The sequence below is a fragment of the Drosophila melanogaster genome, chromosome 2R (genome assembly GCF_000001215.4).
Source record: "Drosophila melanogaster chromosome 2R".
In the NCBI taxonomy this organism is placed as follows: Eukaryota; Metazoa; Arthropoda; class Insecta; order Diptera; family Drosophilidae; genus Drosophila; species Drosophila melanogaster.
In genome coordinates, this window is record NT_033778.4 from 8,087,156 (window position 1) to 8,109,111 (window position 21,956).

The following is a 21,956-nucleotide window of genomic DNA, read 5'->3' on the forward strand; positions in this document are numbered from 1 at the left end:
AACTATTGACTTATATTGCCGGGAAATAGTTGGAGCAAACAAACGCTCCCATCTAACGATAAGAAAACAAGTATTCGCAAGACAAAAACGCTGAATTTATCTATGGCTGGTTATATGCTGTAAATGTATTCCAAGTCCGGGGCAACCAAAGTGAAGATGTGTTTACGTGATTGATATACAAGCGGTGTGGGTGACTCAACAAGCTGTCGAATGGCACTGAGTGAACCGTCGGATGCGAGTCACTTTCGGTCTAGCTTTTGGGGTGCCAGCATCGTTCCATCGCCATGGTTGTTGTAATGGTGATTCAAAACATCTTCTTGATACTTTCCCCTTCACCCGGGACGAGTTTGTTGCTTAAGTCTTTCGTTTGCGCTTTTTGCAACGTGCTAATCATGTAAATCACTCTGCTTTCCTTACAGCACGTGACTCCTCCAAAAGTCAATGGATGGACCCCGCTTCTGATGCTCATCTGCCTGACCGTAACGCTGGGCACCACCATTCCAGTGGGCTATTTCTTTGGGGTTCTCAATGCCCCGGCCGAGATCATCAAGAAGTGGTGCCAGGACATATTGGCGAACGAATACGACACTATCGTCACTGCCGGTCAGCTTGATATTCTATGGACTAGCATTGTGTCCATCTACCTGATTGGAGGCATCTGCGGATCCTGCTTCAGCGCTGTGCTTTGCGATAAATACGGCCGGTAAGGTTTAAATATAATATGGTGATTGGATTATATTTAATAGCTTATCGTTCCAGTAAGGGATGTCTGGTTATCAGTAGCGTACTATTCGTCGTTTCCGGCATCCTGTTCACCTGGTGTCGAGCAGCCAAATCGCTGGAAATGCTGATGACTGGCCGCTTTCTAGGCGGCATCGCCTCCGCTTTGATCTTCACAGCTCAGCCCATGTATCTACTGGAATCCGCTCCATCGGAGCTCAGTGGGAGCGTCGGAGTGTTCACCTGCATCGGTGTGACTGGTGGTATCCTGCTCGCCCAGGTGGCCACTTTATCCCACTTGCTGGGGAGCGAGCGACTGTGGCCTTATGCCTTGAGTTTCTACTCGTTATTGGTGATGGCATCGTTGGTCCTTCTTTGGTGGTTTCCGGAGAGTCCGCGGTGGCTCTACCTGCACAAGCGAGATTCGGCCGCCAGTGAGAAAGCATTGCTCCGATTGCGTGGAAGGAACACAGAGGAGGAGGTGCATCAGGAACTGCTTGAGATGAAGGCCACTCTAGAGGCCAAGTCCAGCTCCGAAGTAAGTTCTTTGTGCTCGGTTTTAAGGAATAGTGAGCTGTGGCTACCACTCCTGCTAGTCTGTTCCTTCCAGGCCACCCAACAACTCAGTGGCATCAATGCTGTGCGTAATTCACATAGTTCCCATGTTGATTTTTGTATTAATTTCTGGTTTCCTTGCAGATATTCTTCTACTCGCTCTCTATTTTAACTAATGCTGGTTTCTCTGACGGAGCAGCCACATGGTTAAATCTGGGAATCGGAAGCTTCAATCTGTGCACATCCCTTCTGGGACCATTACTAATCCGCAGGTTTCCGCGTCGACCTCTAATGATGATTTCCTGCTCCATGTGTGCTCTGGCCCTGCTTGCCATGTCCTTGGGGCTCTTCTTCTTGGAGAGATCAGAGAGCACGGTCCTCACCTACTTCTGTGCCGCCTTCATTCTAACATTCATCCTCGGTTTCCAGCTGGGTCTGGGACCAATTGCTTACTTCATTGGCTCAGGTACGAAGAGCAGAACCAGCGTAACATTATAAATTCATATTTTTTTACATTTTAATCAGAGCTCCTCGAGGATTCGCCTCGTCCTGTGGCCATGTCAATGGGCAGCCTTTTCTCGTGGATCGGAAACTTCCTAGTGGGCATGTGCTTTCCATTGCTGCAGAGTGTCTGGAGCTCCTTTGCCTTCATCCCGTGCATGTGCGTGTGCATCTACTGCCTTCTGCTCACCTGGCGTTACCTTCCAGAGACACGTGGCCGGGAGCCAAAGGATGTGAAGCTGCTAATGAGCCAGGGGCTTTCCTCCAAGCTGAACTAAAGTGGCATTCACCTTTACATTGAAAATGAAACAAGCTGGTCTTTCTTGAAAAATGAATTTTGCTTGAAAGATATTTAATTTATATGTTAATCTGGTTTCTATTCAATTCTGATTATAGTATAAGGTGAAGTCCTAACGGAAAGTGGCTTAGTAAGTATCTTCATAAGACCTATGCATTTAATTTTTTACATCTGACAGAATTAGGAAGCCCAAAAGTATGCTTTAGTAACTTGCCTTGTAAGCTGTCAACATTTTGGTTAAATCATAACAAAGTAATATGAAAATACCTTGAGATCGAAGTATATACACTACCATAAATTTCGGTATGGCCGATGGAAAACAGGGCTGGACATGCCTCCTGGTGCTCATATGTGTGTGCATCACCGTGGGCACCGTCATCCCCGTTGGATATGCCTTCGGTGTGATGAATGCTCCGTCCGCCGTGAGTAAACCAAGGAATTGTACAAAATAGTCCCAACTGAATGACATAACTAGTTCATTAGGTCGTGGATAATGGAGTCGGTTCTAGAGCGGTACTCATCACGTCTGGGCGACTCCCAGATGACCATAATAATGTCGACCGTGGTCTCCATATTCCTGATAGGTGGCATGCTGGGTGCTCCGTTTGCCCCGATCTTCAGTGCCCGGCTAGGACGTCGAGGGATTCTGACGCTTAGTGGATTGCTCTTGTTGGTGTCCTGCATCTGCCAGCTCTTCTGCCGGATGGCCAACTCCATCGAGATGCTGCTGCTGGGGCGTCTGATCGGAGGACTGGCTGCCGCCCTAATCTATGCCACACAGCCCATGTACTTGGTGGAGTTGGCTCCAGCAGAACTGAGTGGCAGCGTGGGCGTTTTTACTTGTATCGGGTTAACCGGCGGCATTGTTTTGGGACAGGTCTTTAGCTTTGATTTCCTACTGGGCACGGAAAAACTGTGGCCCTACGCGCTGTCCGGTTCCGCCATTTTCGTATTGATCGGATTGGCACCCATCTTCTGGTTCCCCGAAAGTCCGCGTTTCCTGATGTCCCAGGGCCGAAGGGAGAAGGCAAGGGTCACGCTGATGCGTCTGCGGCGGGATGAGGGGCGTGTGAACGCGGAGATGGCGGAGTTCGAGGTCAGCTCTACAGATGAGGGTCAGGTCACCATGAAGCAGGTGCTTTGTAACAGTAAGCTCAAGTTGCCGCTGTTCATCGTTTGCTCCTTCCACTTCGTCCAGCAGATGAGCGGCATTAGTGCGGTGGGCAACATTAAATACAAATACATAATCCATACTAACCACTTCCAATTTGACAGATATGGTTTTACTCCATAGAGATCTTCACCCAATCCGGATTCACTGCAGCCGTGGCCATGTGGCTCAACTTCGCCTTGGGCCTTTTGAACTTCATATCCGCCCTCATGGGACCCTGGTTAATGAGAAGCTTTAACAGACGTCTCATGATGACGATCTCCTGCCTCTGCTCTGCAATCTTTTTGGTCCTACTTGTCGTTGGCCTGGAACTAATGGTGACATAATTTAGCTGCCCTCTTGGTTTGGCTATTTTTACATCCTTCTAATCCACCCATAGTCGACTATACATGAGTTCTCATTCACCTGCATCGCCTTCCTGTCGCTGTACATCATCACATTCAACATGGGTTTGGGACCCACTCCCTACTTTATTGGCTCAGGTTGATATCCGCGGTGGTAACCGGTGTATTGCTTATATCTTCCGATCCCACAGAGATATTTGAGACAGCTTCGCGTCCTTCGGCAATGGCCCTAGGAAGCTTTTTTAACTGGCTGGCTAACTTCGTGCTAAACATGATCTTCCCCACCCTGAACTCGGCGACTGGACCATTTGTGTTCCTATTATGTGTGGTGTTTTGTGCCTACGGGTTCCTGTTAACCTATCGATATCTTCCAGAGACGAGAAATCGCGATGCCAAGGATGTGGCGCAGCTAATGGAGAACGGCTTCAAGTCTAAGATAAAGTAGATCCATCTGTGAACGATGAGGAACCACTTTTTGACTGGTGATTATTTGCCCATGCTTTTGGTAACATTTCTACAAATTTCAAATATATATGTATGTTTGTAGGATCTCATCCAATAGTTTTTTTTTTTGTTATCCGAAGCTTAAAGTTCTTTAAATCAGCAAATAAACTAAAGTGAGTTTTCCAAACTCAATATAATATCTACATACATATCTGCCTGGTAATATGAAAACAATTTTGTTTTGCGTTTCACAAGACCTCCATATACAATATAAAAATATATAAATTTGAATTATATCAAATATATCAGTATATAATATTGCTGGAATCATTTTAATTATAGAGCATTTGGAAGTCGATGCTATTGGCTACCTGGGAGAGGGGATTCCTCTCTTAACAACAGATCGCCCATCACCGATCCCCATTCGTAATCGAACAGTGGAGCACAGTGACGTCACAGGTAGCGCGTCAATATGGCCGTCTATAAATACGGGTGCGAGTACGGGTCTCAGTGGGCAGCGGAACGTCGAGCAGCGCGCACGGCCGGCGAATGAGGCACTTGCTCCGGAATCGCATTCGGCATCGGGAAACGGGCGGAGATGGCGGTGGCCAAATGAAGTGAGGTGAAGTGTGGTTCGGTTATAAATAAACAAGGCACGCGAAACAAGCCAAGAAGTTGTTCTGTGCAGATCAGCCGGAATCGGGATCGGCAAACTCTCGGGAAAATCTCCAAAGTAGCTGGCCGACGGCATTCCTTGGCGCGCGTTGAATAACACTGATAAAATAATATACAGAGCGCGCAAACATAAATAATATTCCACATGCATAGCTCGCAAATACATCAGCTGCTAAAATAAACGGAGCGTTCGGAGCTCTAACAACAACGAGAACAACAGCCGCCCGTCCGCCGCTCATGACGTCACGGGTGAGCATCTGGCGAGGAGCATCACCAAATCCGTTATCCGAAACAATAAACAGGTTCGTTATCCTTTACATTGACCACAAAATGGGTTTTACTACTGCAGACCCGCAGCCTCAAAAATAAATAGTGTCGCTGGATAATTCACCAAAAATAAATCATTTAAATTTGAAATAATTTCAAAACATAGAAATAATACCAATGTGAAGAGTGGAGAATGGAAATATTGATATAATATATAACTTCGCAATTCCAATGATTAAATTGGAATTCGAAATTTTTCCCTAATAAATCTTTTTAACATACTCCATTTTTCTTAATGGACCATTTCGAGTTGTAAGCAGCTAAATGAAAACATCCTTACTGCTTTTAAGAATTGTTTTCCAGAAGATTTAAAAAGTCATAAAACAGTGTGTCTTGAAAGCAGATAACTAAATTTGATTTATTTACTTGAAGGCGAGGAACGTGTTAAAATAATTTATTGCGATCGAAACAACAAGTAAATTGAAAACATTTTCAAAACTATATTCGGATAGTCGCGAATTTATCTGCGTGGTTTCGTCCAGGTAAAAAAAAAAAAAACAGATTTATCTATTAAAAACTTAAATTTTACGACGTACACAAGCAAAGAACGCAACCGGATACGCAACCAATTTTCCAAATTTGCGGTCAATGCTCGAAAATTAGTTTTCGAATTGCACATTTTGCGCGCCGATCTGTCATGTCAATTGGACTGCCGGTCATCAATGTGCGGAGATGGTGATGATTTCGTCGCCGTAATTTCTTTTTTCCATGCCAACCAGCCAGCCAGGCAGTCAGCTTTTCGCCCCGCCATTGTCACCGAATTTTCAACGTAATTAAATTTTAAAATCTCCTCTCGTGTAGCCGCTGACACTTAACATTCTGGGGCTGTCTGTCAGATTTAAGCAATTCTGCTTTCAATTTTCCTCTCGGCGTGGCAAATTAAAAGCGCCGAGAATTAATTGTGCAAGTGTGCTGGCCGAAGGATCTGCATGGCCCACTACTACTTGGCCAGTGTGCCAGGTCTTGTGATGAGCAATGAGTGACAACTGACACCGCATATTGGCCGACGACTTAGCTGTGGAGGTTTCTCCACATTCAGGTGACCCCCCATCCACGTAAATGCAGCAGGAAAGCGTGCTCCACTGCCGTCATAGTCATATCTGGCGTAAACAGAACCCGTGCGATACATATGACGCAACTTAGTCTCTAACTAAAAGGCAACTCAATTGGCCGGGCAAAAGATTGGAGCAACACACTTGGGAAATAAACATAATTCACAGCGCCTAAATGGAATTATTGAATACCTCTTTTTGGTGGCCATGGAACCGATTTCTGGGCAAGATCCAAACACAATACATACATTAGCATTGGCCGGCAGTTTCCTGCGCCTTTCGCTTTGATCTTTTCGTTAATCTGCGGATTCGAGTTAGGATGTCTTGGGAATTTCAGAGCAATTATAATTGAAAAATTTCGATGCTAGGCGAAACAGACATTTCGAGCTAATGAGTGTAGTACGGCCGAATGGAAAATGGCTTTATTGCCGCTGGCCAAAAATATCGCGGCCAACTCGCACGAAGTGCATTTTAAGTGCCGGCCACAAAATGCGCTCGGTCCTGGCCAGAAAGAATCGTCGTGTCCGTCGCTCTCGTGGCTTAATTGCATCCAAAATATAAACAGTGGGGCGTGTTTTTTTATGTCAGATCCGCGGCGGACTCGCCCTGCGAAAAAGAACGTGATCCACTAATGTGTTTGCCTTCCGTGGTTTTGTGTATTTTCATTGGAAACACAGGCTGGCGTGCCTCAGTTTTTAGTTTGCTTTCTGTTTGTTTTGTGTTTGCATTTTTTAATTATGTATAAGCAAGGCAGACATCAATTGCAAATCGATTTTAATTTATGCCCGCTGGCAGAGTGCGTGCGAGATTGAACGAATCAATAAAGATATACATATGTATGTTCGTACTTGCCAGAGGTGCGTTAGGTGGGCAGGTGGGCAGGTGGATTCCAAGGCCATCCAGATCCGTGGAATTTCGTCAGCCACAAATCAAGCGAATGACTGTCGGCTCCGTCCAGAACAGAAGTTTATAAAAATAATCCGCAATGAACTCGTATTTCACACCCACTAAATTGAACCCTAAAAAAAGACGAAAAACAAACAAAAAGGCCGCGTTTGGCAACCGCAGACGCCGCATTGGATCGTTAGAAACTTTCCAATTTGACGCCACGGCTACGCCATCAATTCTCGAATCTAGACGAGTGTCATCCTCCGGCCACGCGAGAAATTTGAAATACCACACACAAACGATCCGTTGGGATGATGCGATGGTGCGGGATGAGTCGCGATGAGACGGGATGATGTGACTGTTCCATAGGCCAGCTGCCAAGATTGTAGTCCAATAATTCATGTTCATGTTGGCCATTTATTAGAGAGCATAGAAAACACTGTATTAAAAATAAAAAGCCATTCATGCTGCCAGGCAAAATATTCGATGCTTTCAAAAACGCCCGCAAACTGTCACCTCGCATGAGTTACATGCAATTTCAGAATTTTCAACAAGTAATCAGCGAAAGTTAGTGAAAATAAAATATAATCAATTATGTTAATGGCCCAAAAAATATATTTTCGAATAGTAGTTCTATTTTTATTTATTGATTTTGAATTCCTTCACGCAACAATTTGTCAATTTCTTTTAAAAACATATGGCTTCTATAAAATTGAAAAGTTGGCCTGTAATGCTGTTTCAAATTTATGTTAAACAGCAGAATCTTCATCTGAAGAGTATATCTCACATGAATCCCAAACCATGAAAATAAACCACCCACACAAACTGAAGCAACGCATACATTTTATTTTGGAAGATTTATGCCGCCAAACACTTTGATAATGTAGCAACTTGTTTATTTACCACTCTGCACTGGCGATTCGGTAAACTAATCGTGGATAATTTCAGCGATAGGTAGCCGGAAATCCTTTCAGACGTCATCGATGCGAGTGCCGGACCAGACCCGAGCATGTCCAGGCGCTCGCCCGTGGAAGGCCAGCCGGAACCGGAACTAAGACCGAAACGGAAACGAACCGCCAAGACATGTCCTCCCGACGCAGCTCCTTCAGGCGGAGGGAGAAGCCGGCCTTCGAGCGCTTTAAGGACCACTGCCGCCACTTCACGGCGTTCATGTTCAGCAACGTGGGCATCATTCTACTGGTCACATTTTATATTATCGGCGGAGCGTTCATATTCCAGAGCATCGAGATTTTCGAGTACGAGCGGCTCAAGTCGGAGAAGCCGCACCGGTTTATAGCACGGAACTTCAGTGGCGAGTGCCTCAGCCGCATATGGGAGTTGACGGCGGAGAACATCAGCTTCTTCGACCACCACGCCTACAGGAGACGGTAAGTCGTCCAGGTGTTCCACACTTGAGCAACCTTTTTGGTTTTCGAGTGACCTAAGCCTCAAGTTACTGCGGCAGGGTGAACGATGTGCTTCTGGATTATCAGAGGGCCATAGTGAAAAAGCAGCTGAAGGGACCCGACGTGGAGCAGTGGAGCTTCTCCGGAGCTTTTCTCTACTCACTGACGGTGATCACGACCATCGGGTACGGGAACATTACGCCGCACTCCGAGTGCGGAAAGCTGGTGACCATTCTATATGCGATAATTGGCATGCCGCTGTTCTTGCTCTACCTGTCCAACATTGGAGACGTCCTGGCCAAGTCCTTCAAGTGGATATACTCGAAGGTGTGCCTATGTCGCATCTGCCCCGGCGTGGCCAAGCGCCGGATAATCCGCGAGAGACGAAAAATGCGACAGTTGGCCAGAGCGGTGCGTTGAAAATACCTTACACTTAAGGTTTTTTGGGTATCACTGATTTTGGGTATCTCACTGCAGCTCCAGATGCACGACATGGAGAATGCCCGGGGAAGCAGCAGCTACACTAGCACCAGCAGTACCACCTCCTCCAACAGCAGCAGTAGCGAATACACCAGAAGTTCCCGCCAGAGTTCCAGCCTCGTGGATATTCAGTACACCGAGTCTGATTCGGATATCGAGCGGGAAATACGCGGCAGCACGGATGAAATTACAGTGCCAGTCACTGTGTGCGTCTTCGTTATGGTCGGGTATGAAGAACTCCATCCTTTCCTCAATTACGAACTTCTAATGAAACTTTATAAATAAAGGTATATCCTGTGGGGTGCGCTGCTCTTCGGTCGTTGGGAGGACTGGAACTATCTGGATGGGAGCTACTTCTGCCTTATATCGCTCAGCAGCATTGGATTTGGCGATCTGGTGCCAGGCGATCGTGTGGTATGCATACTCATAGTCATTCTTAAACGGAAGGATTTTGATTAATTATTTTTATTGGCTTGCAAAAGATGGCTAAAGTAATCAAATAATTTTGCATTTGCTAGATAACTGCCGACAGGGATAAGGTGGAGGTTAGCTTCATTCTCTGCGCCATATATCTGCTGCTCGGCATGGCCGTGATTGCCATGTGCTTCAATTTGATGCAGGTAAATTGAACAACAATAGCCTCTTTATCCTTTCTAATGCACTTTTTCTTTGCAGGAGCAGGTCGTTCACAACATTCGGGCGATCAAGCGGGGATTCAAGGCCTGCTTTCGGTGCCGCACCTCCTAGGAGCTAATTAGTCCAAATACAAAGATGTCGTCGTACAAAGTCATATTTTTACTCGCTGTTAGTGTAGGCTCTCCTAGGCTAGCTTAAGATAGAACTGTACATATAACTAGACAAATGTGTTCCTTTTTGGTAAATGTATAATACTTGTAATCATAAATGGAGATCAAAGAAATATTATACCCGTTAATCGTTTTATTCTATGTTTAATCTAAATGACAAGAGCATACATGCATTTGGATTACTGACTGGATGCCAGAACAAATACATCGAGATCTTCCAAAAAAAAAATATGTCTTTGGCCCTTTAAACTGGATTGCCTTCTGGTGGCACTGCGCTCCATCGCCTATGGGTCTCCCTTTCCATCCGCTTCTGCCTGGCCATCAGCGCATTCACCTCGCGATCCATTTCCAGCGGCGGGACAACTGCGATCTCTGCGTAATTGGGCAAGGTAGTGCACACCCTGTTCGCACAGGCTTTCTGGAATTGCTTGGTTAGATCGTCGGAAATGTTGGCCACACACAAATTGGTTAATAAGTCAAAGGCTGTGACTTTGAGGGCTTCAAATTGCTTTCGTGTCTTTCCCGTCACTTGCTTCCTTATTATTTTCTTCATTGTGATGGACCCCGAAGACAATTTTCTAGGATCATGGACAGCTAGCGTCTTTTTGGTGTCAACTATCAGTTTGCGATTACGCACTTCCACCTTCATGGTGGGAGACGGCACCTTGGTGGATGATACCCACGAGCTCTTTTTCTTCTTCTGAAGAGGAGACCACACTGGTGTGGCCTTTGCTTTGCTGGCGGTTTCCACTCGTTTACGAGTATATGTCCGTACGGCGGTCAATTTGGGCTTAGTCTTGTTGATGGCGAGTTCCATCGCTTGGTGGTTCTGCTCGGTTAGATTCTCTCTCGGCAAGACTGGCGGTGAGATCCCAGTCTCATAGATGCTTGAGGGCGTAATGTTGTTACGGGCCGATTCGTTGGCATAGACGTTCTTGCTTGAAATTACTGGCTGTGATACCTCATTCTCAAAAAAACTATTATTTGTATTAGCTGAACTTATAGACTTGGAGGATGCCCGTCTCTCAGGTGTCTGCTCCTGGCAGCACAATTGGTCTACGTCCATTTCCACCGGTGCAGGTAGGTGAAAGGGTCGGCATCGCAAACCCTCTGGCGTTAGCTGCGGAACAGCGTTTTCCTTACCAGCCCGAGCTCTTAAAGAAGATGTATTCGTCGGGGTGCTCTTGGCCAGTGGGGTTGGGGGATTGGCAGCGGCAAAGAAGCGCCGTGGAGGACTCTTCGCAGTCCTGGTTTCGGAGCCCAAATCGCCCATCGGGGGATCCCGCAACAACATGCTCTCTGCACAGCACCTTCGATCTTGAATAACGTTCTGCATGGTGATTCGCTCCCCAACGATTTGCGGCAAGAACAGCTCGCTCTCGTAGCCAGAACACTCCACCAGGATAACATTTTGGCCGGACAGCAGCTGAATCTTGAAGCTCAAATTCAGTGGTGGTGCGCGTTGCATGGTTAAGATTTGGTGGGTAAGTGCCGGCATAAGTCTTATAAAAGTCTGAACAAAATTTTCTTTGTCTGTAAAAGGCAACGATAAAAATAACTAAAAATTGTATTTAAATGTCTGTTTGACATACCAAGCAATAATGTAAGCAAGTACAGGAACAGGATCGTATACGAACCTCAAACATGCTAGTGATGACAGTTTCTCACCACGATATATCCTATCAAAATAGTAAAAATATTTTGAAAAATAACACATATACATACGGACATACATATTTAAATAATCTCTTATACCTTTTATAATTTTTGTTTGTATTATTAAAAGCAATAAAATATAATTTCAGATTTTTTTCGACGGCTACCTCTAATGGTGTCTAAAAATCGATATTTAACATTGAGCTATCGATAACAGCCAGCAAAATGAAGTAAAGTAGCGAAAGGCAATTATTCCATATACCTTTTACGACACAGGTTGCTTTTATTGATGAACACGATTGAGGATATTAAAGGCTGATGTTTAATGTGAAGCTTCGCAAAATAAGTTACTGGAAATAAAACATTTCACCTAAGGTATGATGTGGAAAGTTCGTTAATCGCAGTGCTATGAAAGCGGATAACAATCAGAAACATACAAATGCAATGCCATTTAGCCAGTGAAAAATAATTAAATAAGTGAATGCGACGAATGGGTTTCTTTTGTTGCATTTTGCATTTGCCACGCGACAGGCCAAGCCAAAAATAGATTGATTAACGATGATTCATTGCGAAAACAAAGACAAAAGTGAGGTGGTGGACTAACATGACGTAGTGACTTCCCCCCAAACAACCAACCCCTTGCAGGTTGCCTCATGCCTACAAAAACATGTTTGATTTCCCCATTATCTCATTTCCAAGACTAGCTTGATTTATAACGCCTTTGTTGGTGCTCTTTCTGGCTTCGCCCATAAAGATACAGTATCTGCTAGTTCTAATTGGGTTAGTCTGTGGGCACATTGCCTTCCAGACCAGCATCTCCATCTGTGGTCTGCGGACTTTGTTTGGTTTGCCCAAGTGACCCAAAAAGATAAATCTGTCTGGGAGGAGTGCTAGAAACCGATCAGCTGGCACTGTGTTCTTTATAGAATCAAATTTCTGTATTTTCCCACGGCCATATCAATATACAAACGAAAAGGAATTGCATCGAAGAAAATCCGATCAGCTGCGCTCTTATCGAGTCTTTATCAGTGACTTTGAACACATTACTAATAGCTTCTGGTTTCTTGGTTTTTTTAGTGAAATTCATGGTCATGTCGGAAAACAGCAACATTTCCTACTGCCAGGCGGTGGCCAATCGCACTTCGTTCTTTACCACCGCCTATAATGGCATTCCGGAAACCCTAATACTCAACACCATTTTCTGGGTACTCCTGATCCTTTTGTTTACGGTTCTGCGGCACCAGGCCGGTGACTTTGGACGTCTAGCGCTGGTCAACAGCAACGGCAGCAAGAAGCGCTGGACGGAGATTTTCTACTCGCGCGCCGCCAGTGTGGTCGATCCCCAGCCGAGCACTTCAACGCAGGTATCGCCTAGACCAAGTACCACCTCCCAAGGAGTTCCCGACTCCACGCCCTTGTCCCCTATCCAGCCGGAGGAGGGGCTTTTCGGCTGGATACGGGTTACGCTGAAGCTGCGTAAGGAGACCATACTGCTGCATACTGGACCGGATGCCGTGCATTACTTGTCCTTTCAGCAGCACCTGATGGCTGTAATGGCATTGGTTACCATAGTCTCCCTGGTCATTATTCTGCCTGTGAATTTCCTGAACGGGCCCAAGGAAAATCCGTACGATGTGAATGCCTTCGGACGCACCACGATGGCGAATCTTTCTCCGGATTCACCTTGGCTGTGGGTGCACACGATCATCACGATTCTGTATATTCCGCTCGTAGTGCTCATCATGCGGCGCGCCTCGGGACGGAATGCCTTCAAAAAGGCAGCCACCCGCACGATTATGATTTCAAACATATCCTCCAGCGATCGCAACAAGACTGTGGTACGGAACTATATGCAGGAGCTCTTTCCGGACGTCACCATCGAGAATGTGTCAATTGCGTACAACATTTCACGACTATACGTAAGGAACGCCGAGTTCGAGCGAGTTCATGAAGCACGATTGTACTGCGAGCACCATAGGAACAGGGATACTCTCATGGTAAGTTCATTCACTTCAACATTGATGTAAAGAATCCGTTTCACACCGTCTATTATAGGTTAAACCAGAAATGTGTTCCTGCAAAAAGGAGAACGCCTACGAATATTATCAGCGAGAGGAGCGCAAGTTGTCCGGCGATGTTGCCCGTCTGCGTGCTTCCACCATGAATGAGCCCCTGGACATTGCGTTTATCACCGTGTCCACTGTGCAGGAGGCCCAGAACATAGTAACGCACTTTACACCGGGCACCTACCGCCAATGGCACTTGGTGTTCGCTCCGTCGCCTGATGATCTTTTTTGGGAGAACCTAAATGTGAATAAGAGTCATTGGTACTTGAAATTCTTCTGTGTGAATGCAGTGCTTTTTCTTGTTCTCTTCTTCCTGTCCACACCGGCCATGGTGGTAAGCCTTCTAAACAGTCGACCATGGGTAAAGGAAACAGAGGGTAAGATCTCGCCCCTCGTTGCCGACTTCCTGCCCACATTGATGCTCTGGACTCTTTCGGCTCTAATGCCTGTGATTGTTGCCATTTCGGACAAGTGGATGCGGCACTACACGCGCTCCAAGCAGAACTACTCAATCATGACGAAGTGCTTTGGCTATCTGCTTATGATGATCATGATTCTGCCTTCCCTCGGACTGACATCGGCACAGGCGCTGCTAGAGTGGGGATTCTTAAATCAGACTGATCGCTGGCAGTGCATTTTCCTGCCGGATCGCGGCTCCTTCTATGTGAACTACATCATTACGGCTGCGTTTATCGGTACAGCGTTGGAGCTGCTACGCTTCCCGGAGCTGATTGTATATATCTGGTCATTGCTAAAGGCGAAATCCAAGGCCGAAACGCCGTACATTCGTAAGGCTATTCTAATCGAGTTTCCTTTCGGAACGCACTACGCCTGGACAACGCTCGTTTTCACCATAGCCATTGTGTATAGCGTTGCCTGTCCGCTGATTATGCCGTTCGCCATGATCTACATCTGCCTAAAACACTTCGTGGATCGCCACAACCTCTACTTTGCCTACGGTCCGTCAAACATGATATCACGCAAGGGTGGTAAGATCCACTCCACTGCAGTTACGATGACAAAGTTCTCGGTCGTGATCCTGGTACTGGTCATGGCCATGATTTGTTTCTTCCGTGGCGATAACGGAATGGCTCGATTCCTGCTGCTTATCATCAGCCTGGCTATCACATTGACTTTGTTCACCTTTATGTCACCAATTAAGCGGTGTGCGGCCACGCGCCGCCCAAGCATTGTGGAAATTGCCGGTCCGGCACCCATCTACGTGCCCGATGTGCTGAAAGATAATGGGATAAGGACCAGCAGTGTGCGACCTTCGGCGGCAGCATTTGGGGGCTACGGCTCCGACAGCGTGTCCGAGTACGACAGCTCACAATACAGCGTCAACAGTGTTGAGGCGTAAATGGTATTATTGTCGGGAGACACTACAAATATTTTTGTAATATATCTACAAAAGCCACTAAGAACTTTTCAAGTTGGCAGCTTTGATTTGCATACGAAAGAATGACAGGAGGATAACAGCAAGGCAATTTGTGATACCTAAACCAGCCTCAATGTCATTTTTAATATGACCCCTGCACGCGAAAGCGATAGCAATATTTATTTCTGATCTGTATATAATCTACCTAATTTCCCAATTTTATCTGTAACTGTATATATACTATATTCCTTTGCTAACTGCTTAACAAAGGGCTCGACGCTGATTTTTTGAAGCAGTAATGCTGGTAATATTTTACAAATGAAACACGAAGTGCATTATATTTTCAAGTAATTTTTTATTTATGGTAAATAAAAAACTATTAAGTTATGCGTATCTCTTTTTTGCATACAGAGCTACTAGTACGAGTTATAATTATTTTAATGTTTCCTTTAGAAAATTAGCCTGCAAATGTCACTTCTATTGTTAATTGAAGGAGAATTATCAATTAAAAGTAAACAAATTAGAATAAGTCCAATAAATAAGTTTATTGAACACCTAGTTTGCTTTCGGTTCGAAAACTTTTTTAAATTGCTGGAGGCATCGACGTTCCGAGGGCGATGACCTATTTCAAAGGACTCGGCTTGTAAAATAAACGCTTAATTTATTGTATGATAAGGTAACTTACAAAAAGAACTGTCGCTACACTATTAGCTGGCGGATTGTTCAACGATTTAGTTATAGAAACGAAATTACAGCTGAAAAACTCTGAACATCGCCGATCGGACGAGGGCACTCCAAAAACTTCATTAGACTGCTAGTATGTATGTGTATGGTATAGAGCGAATTACAATCGAATCGGTGTTCGGATTTCACAGAATCTGTGGCCATTTATGCCACATAGTTGTATTGGTTTTGATTATCCTTGTCTCGCTCCATGTAGTCGCGGTCGATGAGCGACTCGATTCGCTTCTTTAGGTCAGCGGGCTGGAATACCAACGAACATATTAGCTTCTTTCTACTTAGAACAAATAGGATTAGTATACGGACCTTGACAGGGAAGGTAAGCTGGTTGAACAGCTCGGTGATGAGAAGATTATGGCTCAGCGTTTTTCGCATTTTCATAATGCGCACAATAGCCGCATCAATTTGATACTGACGATCCTGAAACACACGCTCCTCCGTCGCCTTTTGCTCCTCATTCTAATGGAAAAGGGGAAAGATTAAGTGTGTGCAAATTACATCAAAACTAAAGCCACTTACTGTCTCCTTCATCTGTATTTGGTTGATCTTGATTCTAAACAATTTGTTTGTGAACTCATTGTTAAAATCAAACTGATCGCCATCCAAGATTTCGCGGCCTTTCGGTGTTTTTGTTATGACGCGGGCGCGCCCACAAGCCAGGGACTGAAGTGTTCGACGCAACTCTCCATCCTCGATGAGGGTGGCGGCCAATATCTCCTCGTAGCTCAGAACTGGCTTATCGTTAAACAATAGAAGCACAAGCGCTTGAAACAGCGAGACCAACAATTCTTTCGGTCCCTGTGAAACATACGTAAACATTGCAATCGCATAGAACATAGTAGGAGCCATTAGTAGTTACCGCATCGAATTGAGCACGCAGCATACAATTTCCTAATGTAGGCTGCCACTGCAACTTCCGCCCACTATGCTTTTCCAGATAAAATTTGTTGAAAATCTGCTGAGGATTGATGAACTGTGGCGGCATTGTGACCTCTGTAGGTGCATATGTAGGCCAGTAGCCCATGGTAAGAATGCTGACGCACAAGTCCAAGTTGTGGACATCGCGGTTGTTGCTTAACGCGTGTCCGCGGAACGCAATGTTGATATCTCGGCTCAGTTCCATGTCCTTAAACATGCCCTCCAGCTTGGACGTAAACCCTCCACCGCACTCCTGCTTAAGCTTGGAGAGCATACTCTTTTCGGAATCCACTGATGCCGATTTGCCCACAAGTAATCGTTTGGCCAAGTCCTAAGATGGTATTCGTTATTAAATAATGCTCGACATACAATAGATGGACACAACCTTTTTGTAAAACGCTTCAAATACATCTTTGCCATGTATAAAACGAAACAGAACCATGATTTTATCTAGAGTCTTTTCCAACTCCTCATCTGTGGTTCCCTTGTTGCCAGATCGCAGTTTCATATCTACGTATTTAGCTAATGGAAGAATAAACTTTAGCAAACTCGTTTAAATATAGTGACAGTGGGCGCTTACCAATAAGCTCGGCCGGCTTGTTGGCACGTTGGTTGATAAAGAACTCAAAGGCCTCGCGCAACGAGTTTGTGAATTTCTCATTGTGCTCAAAGCAGGTGCGAACTATCACATCCATTTTGTCCTTGAAATCGAGCAAATCTTGGACCATGCTCTTATCCTTCTCGGGATCGATGACAATGGTGCGTCCCTTTTTCTGAAAGTAAGTATATTAGCGCGATCTATTAATATGTTTTACTGCAGTTAAAACAAAGGTATCTTTAAATAAATTTATACTACTTAACATATCCATACCTTAATGAAACCGTTGAAATTGCCGCACAGCTCGGATGTTCCATTTTTGACTCGACTAAGCAGCCCGTACAACAGTGTAAGGTCACTCAGTCTGTTGTCTTCCAACAATGAATCCAAGCCCTTCTGCAATATTGACGTTAGGTGTTCGGCAAGTAACTCTTTTTCCACATTGTAAATCAGTGGATGTCTGTAAAAAACGCATTAATAATTGTTTTTATTATTGACTTCGCCAGCATACTTGGTGCTCGAGTCCAGATAGTGACGCAAACGCTCGTTCTCCTCGGCCAAACGCTTGTTGACGTGTTGTAAGTACTCGGGAACTTCCAGTTCTTGCATCTTGCGTTGACTCTCAGCCTTATACAATTGATTGGTTGCGTCGAGGAACTTCTCCTCAAAGGAGCTGGTGTAGATCTGCAGGTCGCATAACATGCGAACCAAGCTCTTCAGCAAACCACGGTCCACGGTGGAGCCTTGTCGTTCTTTTTCAATAAGCGTTAGTAAACCGTCGACGGTTCGCTTTTGGACAACGCTGTTTTGAGCAAAATGGATGCGAAAAAGGTCCAGCCCCATGTCCCAAATCGAGTGAACGGTCGAATTTTGCAGCACATAAGTTCGATCCATATACAAGAATATGCTGCGAATCATGATCATTTGTTGGCAGAACGAGAGCCACCAGTGGTTGATCTTTTCCAGCAAAATCTAAAAGACAATAAAAGTTGACGAGTAAACCTTTAAATGTGCTCCTTAAACAGCAACTTACCAGTTTGTCCATGCTACCGCCGGTGAGCTCCTTGAGCTTAATATTGCGCTTTACGTGTTGCTCTGTTAGCTCCTTGAGTTTCGCGTATAATTGTGCATCCATCTTGTGGCTACACATGTTCACCACCGCCTGGTAGAGCTCCTCCAGCGAATATTTAATGGGCTTGGAGAGTTGGATGGCGATAACGGCTTCTTCAAGCTTCACGTACGTGTCCTTGGAATAGTTATCGGGCAGTGTAGGCTTATCTAAGGAAGGAAGGAAGGAAGTTGAATCATGCAGTATACAAACAGTTGAGATCTAGACGGGACCTACCCTTAAAGTTCTTAATCACTATCTTCTTGACATCGCCAGGCTTGCTGTTGTGAATAGCCCCCATGCGATTGAGGAGATTTGAGGTAGTTGAAGCCGTGCGGATCTCGCCATGGCTGCCGCCTAGCTTGGAGAAGTTTGGCAGGCGCTCGCCGTTGGTGGACGCAGAATTCATGTTTTGGGCAGCGAAGGCACTGCGGCCCACGCTCGAGGCGGCAGCAGCGGTGGGGGCGACGTTCTCGGCCTTCTTCAGGCAGGCGGCAATATTCTCTGTGTTCTCGTGCAGCTCAGTTGTGTCCATGGGCTTGTACTTCTTGGCCGCACTCATAGCTTAGGGCCCCTGCTGCCAGCAGGATCTCCACTCCGCTCCTGCTCTCCTGATCCTGCCCTGCTTTCGTCGCACCGGCTTTGCTTAGTCCTGGGCGTGGAGATCGGTTATTGATTGCTGGCTTTTCCTTTAAGGGAAGGGATTGCAGTTTGTATTTCGATACGTACCCTTGAAATGATTACCAGCAAATATTCGTAATATTTTTGCGACTTTTGCACTGGGGTCGTCAAGAAATTGGCAACTTGCGAACTCAAGGCAAATAGACTTCCTGTGAATTTTCCGGCTGCGAAGTAGATTTCTCCGACAAACGGCGTCCTTTTGGACAAATGGGGTTCCTTCGACGCCTGAGAGACTATTCAAATCGACAAAACTTCGGAAGTACAATTACACAGGCAACATTTTATTATTTCGCTTTTGGTTGCATGCGGAAAATATTGCTTTTTGGGATATCGGACGAATCAAAACATCGATTGGCTGCGGGTAATCGATAGCTCAGCGGGCAGCACTGCCTATCGATATTGGTGTGAAACAGGTTAACATTGCCTATCACTGTTAGCACGACGCATTGTGTTCGCGACGCATTTATGTTCGCTTTCGCCATATAAAATGAAAACAAAAGATGAGAAGCCATCGCCTTTGAAAACTGCACCGCGTAAAATAAAGGGTGAGAATTTTCCAGCCAGAAGGATACCCGCAAATGTTTTGAAACGCACGCTTGAGATCGCCACCAGTCCCGAAGATGGCTTTTGGGTGAACCAAAACCCATCCTGTGCTCCTCCGGCCAGTAACGAGTTTTACTTCAGCGTTCGACGATCCACTGCGTACGAGAAACTACGACTGGCCCGGGATTGCCTTATGCAGCGGGACTACAAGAACTTGGCAAAAATACTGGCCTCCAATCATATGGGAGAAACGCTGCTCCAAAGGGCGTCCTTTCAAATATTCACGGAATACTCCAAGGTTCTTCAAAAGTGCCCAAAGTTCTACACGAAAATGGAGCAGTTGCGAGTGGAGCCGACTCCTCCGACGAGACCCACAGATGAAGACATAGCATTAGACGATTCATTAAATGCTATTCTATCCTAGTTACCTTTTTTAATAACGACGAAGTTAGGCAAGAAATATAATATAACTACCTCATAAAAAAACGCATATTAAATTGCCTATTAAAACTGCGTCCATCCCACTAATATATAGTGACGTATTTGGGTGGTCCAAACCAGCCACTTCCATTATTTCAAAGAAATCAGTAATGCACTCTAGTAATTTTCCATAACGTATCCCAGCTGCGCAGCATTCGTTTATCTTTGGCAGCGCAGCCGTTCTTGTAAACATCCTAAAGCCTGACCTAAGCAGATTTGACTGCCCTCTTTCAACGCTACCTAATCTTAAGAACCCAAGAGCGAGGCTCTCCCGAAATACAAATATTGTTCAAATACTGAGGCTTCTCCTCAATCCAATTTGCATTTGATTTTTAGTCTTAAGCTGAGATCCAAAGAATAAAGTCGTGAAACTATTTCTCCTAAAAACTATTTTTTATTTCTTGGCGTTGTCCTTAGTCAACTGACGGGACATTAGTTCGACTCATAAATAAAACAACAATTTTACTGGCGCAGTCGGTAGGATACAAAAGTATCCGAAAAAAAAAGAACCTTCGAGTGGAAAATAAGTTAAATTTTATAGTCCAGTGCTCGAAACATCTCCCAAAATAAATTCGTGAAAACTCTTCAACTTGGATTATAATTCCAATTCGGTTATCCAATAATAAGTGGAAGTGAAATACGAAACAAAAATATTAAGTCCAAAGGCAACTAAGTTTTAAAACCAACATATAAAAATAAAAAATTAAAACAATATAGAATTTTAATAATACAACACAAAAATTTACAAAACAAAAAAAAACAAACAAGTGAAACTAGAAAGCTTAAAAATAATAATAACATTGAATCCGAAACAAAACAAAAAAATAAAACACAAAAGTTAAAAATTTTACAATAAAAATGTCACAACCAATTATTGCGCTGAGCGACATAAACCTTGCCGAAGCCCGTCGGCAGCTTAAAGACATTATGCCATTCAAGGGTGATCCAGAAACCCTTCACACCTTTATCAGCAGAGTGGATTACGTAATTTCGCTCTACCAAACAAATGATGTCCGACAACAGAGGATTCTACTGGGAGCCATCGAAAGGAACTTGGACGGACAAATTACACGATCTTTGGGACTTCCGAACATCGAAGATTGGCCTACCCTTAAAGCAAGACTCATCGCGGAATTTAAAATTCAAACACCAAACTACAAACTTCTGGAGAACTTCAGGGAGACACCATACAGAGGAAGCCTAAGAGCATTCTGCGAAGAAGCGGAGAGACGACGTCAATTACTAATTTCGAAACTACACCTGGAAGGTAACCAATCGGATTTTCTTATTTATATTCAGGGTATTAAAGAATCTATTAAGATACTGATAAGGAAACTACCAATACAATTATTCACTATTTTAGCCCATCACGATATTACAGACTTAAGATCCTTAATTACCATTGCACAAAATGAGGGAATTTATGAAGAACACATTAATTTTGAATTTTATGAAAAACCAGAATATCGTAATAAAAATTCAAATTCTAACCAGAATTCGAAAACACAAAAATTCAATACAAATGTTCAAACTCAAAATCGACCAAGTTACTCACAATATTCCCAACCCTTCCAACCTAATTTTAATCAATACATTCAACCATTTAGACCTAGCTATACACAGCAGATAACTAACAACCCACCCATGTGGCACGCACCTAATTATTTCAGACCCAACCAATACATAAACCCACAACCCATTATTCAAAAAAATCATTTCCAACAATATCCCAACAAAGCCCAATTTCCCCAAACAACGCATTTTAGAGGAAATACATACCCTCGACTACAACAACCCTCTACATATAAAAATACTAACTTCCCGATTACTAAACGACTAAGACCATCGGACAGTGAACAAACTAAAATGTCTATTGACGAAATTAGATTCCAAGACGCGCATGAATTCGAACAAGTCCAACCTAATTATTACGAGCAACAGTATTTTAACCAAAATCAATACAATCCGTATCAAAATCATAGCTTCATTAATGAAGGGCAACAACAAGTCCAATCTGTACAAATTAATAACAAACAAAACCAAAATAATTCTGAACTAAACGAAAATTTTCGGTTAACAGCCCCGGAAAATACGAATACATAAAAATAGTATACAAAGGG

The 21,956-nt window shown here is 44.4% G+C and overlaps 7 protein-coding genes across 10 annotated transcripts, besides 1 other annotated feature; 5 read left to right on the forward strand and 2 right to left on the reverse strand.

Moving 5' to 3' along the window:
* The first annotated feature begins 240 nt into the window (after positions 1-240).
* Positions 241-2,142, forward strand: sut2 (sugar transporter 2). The gene is made up of 5 exons (NM_079993.3): positions 241-299; positions 420-703; positions 760-1,360; positions 1,420-1,741; positions 1,801-2,142. The coding sequence occupies exons 1-5, from the start codon at positions 285-287 to the stop codon at positions 2,052-2,054; spliced, it is 1,476 nt and encodes a 491-aa protein (NP_524732.1). The 5' UTR covers positions 241-284; the 3' UTR covers positions 2,055-2,142.
* Positions 2,143-2,326: 184 nt separating this feature from the next.
* On the forward strand, positions 2,327-4,142 carry sut3 (sugar transporter 3). Of its 2 annotated transcripts, none has more exons than NM_079992.4 (5): positions 2,327-2,496; positions 2,550-3,293; positions 3,350-3,562; positions 3,625-3,727; positions 3,781-4,142. In NM_079992.4, the coding sequence occupies exons 1-5, from the start codon at positions 2,380-2,382 to the stop codon at positions 4,032-4,034; spliced, it is 1,431 nt and encodes a 476-aa protein (NP_524731.1). In that variant the 5' UTR covers positions 2,327-2,379; the 3' UTR covers positions 4,035-4,142. The 2 variants fall into 2 exon arrangements, with proteins under 2 accessions (NP_524731.1, NP_001260798.1); NM_001273869.1 differs by having other exon boundaries at positions 2,558-3,293.
* Positions 4,143-4,540: 398 nt separating this feature from the next.
* sand (sandman) lies at positions 4,541-9,793 on the forward strand. The gene is made up of 7 exons (NM_136505.3): positions 4,541-5,010; positions 7,924-8,363; positions 8,441-8,792; positions 8,859-9,088; positions 9,149-9,275; positions 9,380-9,481; positions 9,537-9,793. Exons 2-7 carry the CDS (start codon positions 8,059-8,061, stop codon positions 9,606-9,608), a joined length of 1,188 nt encoding a protein of 395 aa, NP_610349.1. The 5' UTR covers positions 4,541-5,010; positions 7,924-8,058; the 3' UTR covers positions 9,609-9,793.
* uno (univalents only) lies at positions 9,637-11,329 on the reverse strand. 2 transcript variants are annotated; one of them, NM_136506.3, is made up of 2 exons: positions 11,260-11,329; positions 9,782-11,200 (listed from the first exon to the last, which is right to left on the reverse strand). In NM_136506.3, exon 2 carries the CDS (start codon positions 11,163-11,165, stop codon positions 9,912-9,914), a length of 1,254 nt encoding a protein of 417 aa, NP_610350.2. In that variant the 5' UTR covers positions 11,166-11,200; positions 11,260-11,329; the 3' UTR covers positions 9,782-9,911. The 2 variants fall into 2 exon arrangements, with proteins under 2 accessions (NP_724644.1, NP_610350.2); NM_165587.2 differs by having other exon boundaries at positions 9,637-11,329.
* A 199-nt stretch (positions 11,330-11,528) lies between these two features.
* Positions 11,529-15,151, forward strand: Tmem63 (Transmembrane protein 63). Its single transcript, NM_136507.3, has 3 exons — positions 11,529-11,698; positions 12,401-13,320; positions 13,379-15,151. The coding sequence occupies exons 2-3, from the start codon at positions 12,409-12,411 to the stop codon at positions 14,747-14,749; spliced, it is 2,283 nt and encodes a 760-aa protein (NP_610351.1). The 5' UTR covers positions 11,529-11,698; positions 12,401-12,408; the 3' UTR covers positions 14,750-15,151.
* On the reverse strand, positions 15,105-19,163 carry Cul4 (Cullin 4). Of its 2 annotated transcripts, NM_136508.4 has the most exons (12): positions 18,862-19,163; positions 18,370-18,784; positions 18,058-18,302; positions 17,536-17,996; positions 17,298-17,484; positions 17,007-17,199; positions 16,812-16,948; positions 16,368-16,757; positions 16,028-16,306; positions 15,815-15,967; positions 15,453-15,751; positions 15,105-15,389 (listed from the first exon to the last, which is right to left on the reverse strand). In NM_136508.4, the coding sequence occupies exons 2-11, from the start codon at positions 18,692-18,694 to the stop codon at positions 15,656-15,658; spliced, it is 2,466 nt and encodes an 821-aa protein (NP_610352.2). In that variant the 5' UTR covers positions 18,695-18,784; positions 18,862-19,163; the 3' UTR covers positions 15,105-15,389; positions 15,453-15,655. The 2 variants fall into 2 exon arrangements, with proteins under 2 accessions (NP_610352.2, NP_001163084.1); NM_001169613.1 differs by having other exon boundaries at positions 15,105-15,751; positions 18,862-19,159.
* A 66-nt stretch (positions 19,164-19,229) lies between these two features.
* On the forward strand, positions 19,230-20,218 carry udd (under-developed). The gene has a single exon (NM_136509.3). It carries the CDS (start codon positions 19,301-19,303, stop codon positions 19,778-19,780), a length of 480 nt encoding a protein of 159 aa, NP_610353.1. The 5' UTR covers positions 19,230-19,300; the 3' UTR covers positions 19,781-20,218.
* Positions 19,890-21,956: part of a mobile genetic element that runs on past the window's edge.

Excerpts from the sequence above, each read along its gene's own strand:
- sut2 (NM_079993.3), top strand. Across the intron at positions 704-759 it reads CTTTGCGATAAATACGGCCG|TAAGGGATGTCTGGTTATCA; the intron begins GTAAGGTTTAAA and ends TTATCGTTCCAG. Across the intron at positions 1,742-1,800 it reads TGCTTACTTCATTGGCTCAG|AGCTCCTCGAGGATTCGCCT; the intron begins GTACGAAGAGCA and ends CATTTTAATCAG.
- sut3 (NM_079992.4), top strand. The coding sequence starts at position 2,380 with ATGGCCGATGGAAAACAGGGCTGGACATGCCTCCTGGTGCTCATATGT. Across the intron at positions 3,563-3,624 it reads TCGTTGGCCTGGAACTAATG|TCGACTATACATGAGTTCTC; the intron begins GTGACATAATTT and ends ATCCACCCATAG. Across the intron at positions 3,728-3,780 it reads TCCCTACTTTATTGGCTCAG|AGATATTTGAGACAGCTTCG; the intron begins GTTGATATCCGC and ends CCGATCCCACAG.
- sand (NM_136505.3), top strand. The coding sequence starts at position 8,059 with ATGTCCTCCCGACGCAGCTCCTTCAGGCGGAGGGAGAAGCCGGCCTTC. Across the intron at positions 8,364-8,440 it reads CACCACGCCTACAGGAGACG|GGTGAACGATGTGCTTCTGG; the intron begins GTAAGTCGTCCA and ends TTACTGCGGCAG. Across the intron at positions 9,482-9,536 it reads TGTGCTTCAATTTGATGCAG|GAGCAGGTCGTTCACAACAT; the intron begins GTAAATTGAACA and ends TTTTCTTTGCAG.
- uno (NM_165587.2), bottom strand. The coding sequence starts at position 11,165 with ATGCCGGCACTTACCCACCAAATCTTAACCATGCAACGCGCACCACCA.
- Tmem63 (NM_136507.3), top strand. The coding sequence starts at position 12,409 with ATGGTCATGTCGGAAAACAGCAACATTTCCTACTGCCAGGCGGTGGCC. Across the intron at positions 13,321-13,378 it reads GGAACAGGGATACTCTCATG|GTTAAACCAGAAATGTGTTC; the intron begins GTAAGTTCATTC and ends CGTCTATTATAG.
- Cul4 (NM_136508.4), bottom strand. The coding sequence starts at position 18,694 with ATGAGTGCGGCCAAGAAGTACAAGCCCATGGACACAACTGAGCTGCAC. Across the intron at positions 17,200-17,297 it reads ATTTCAACGGTTTCATTAAG|AAAAAGGGACGCACCATTGT; the intron begins GTATGGATATGT and ends ACTTACTTTCAG. Across the intron at positions 16,307-16,367 it reads TGCGTGCTCAATTCGATGCG|GGACCGAAAGAATTGTTGGT; the intron begins GTAACTACTAAT and ends TATGTTTCACAG.
- udd (NM_136509.3), top strand. The coding sequence starts at position 19,301 with ATGAAAACAAAAGATGAGAAGCCATCGCCTTTGAAAACTGCACCGCGT.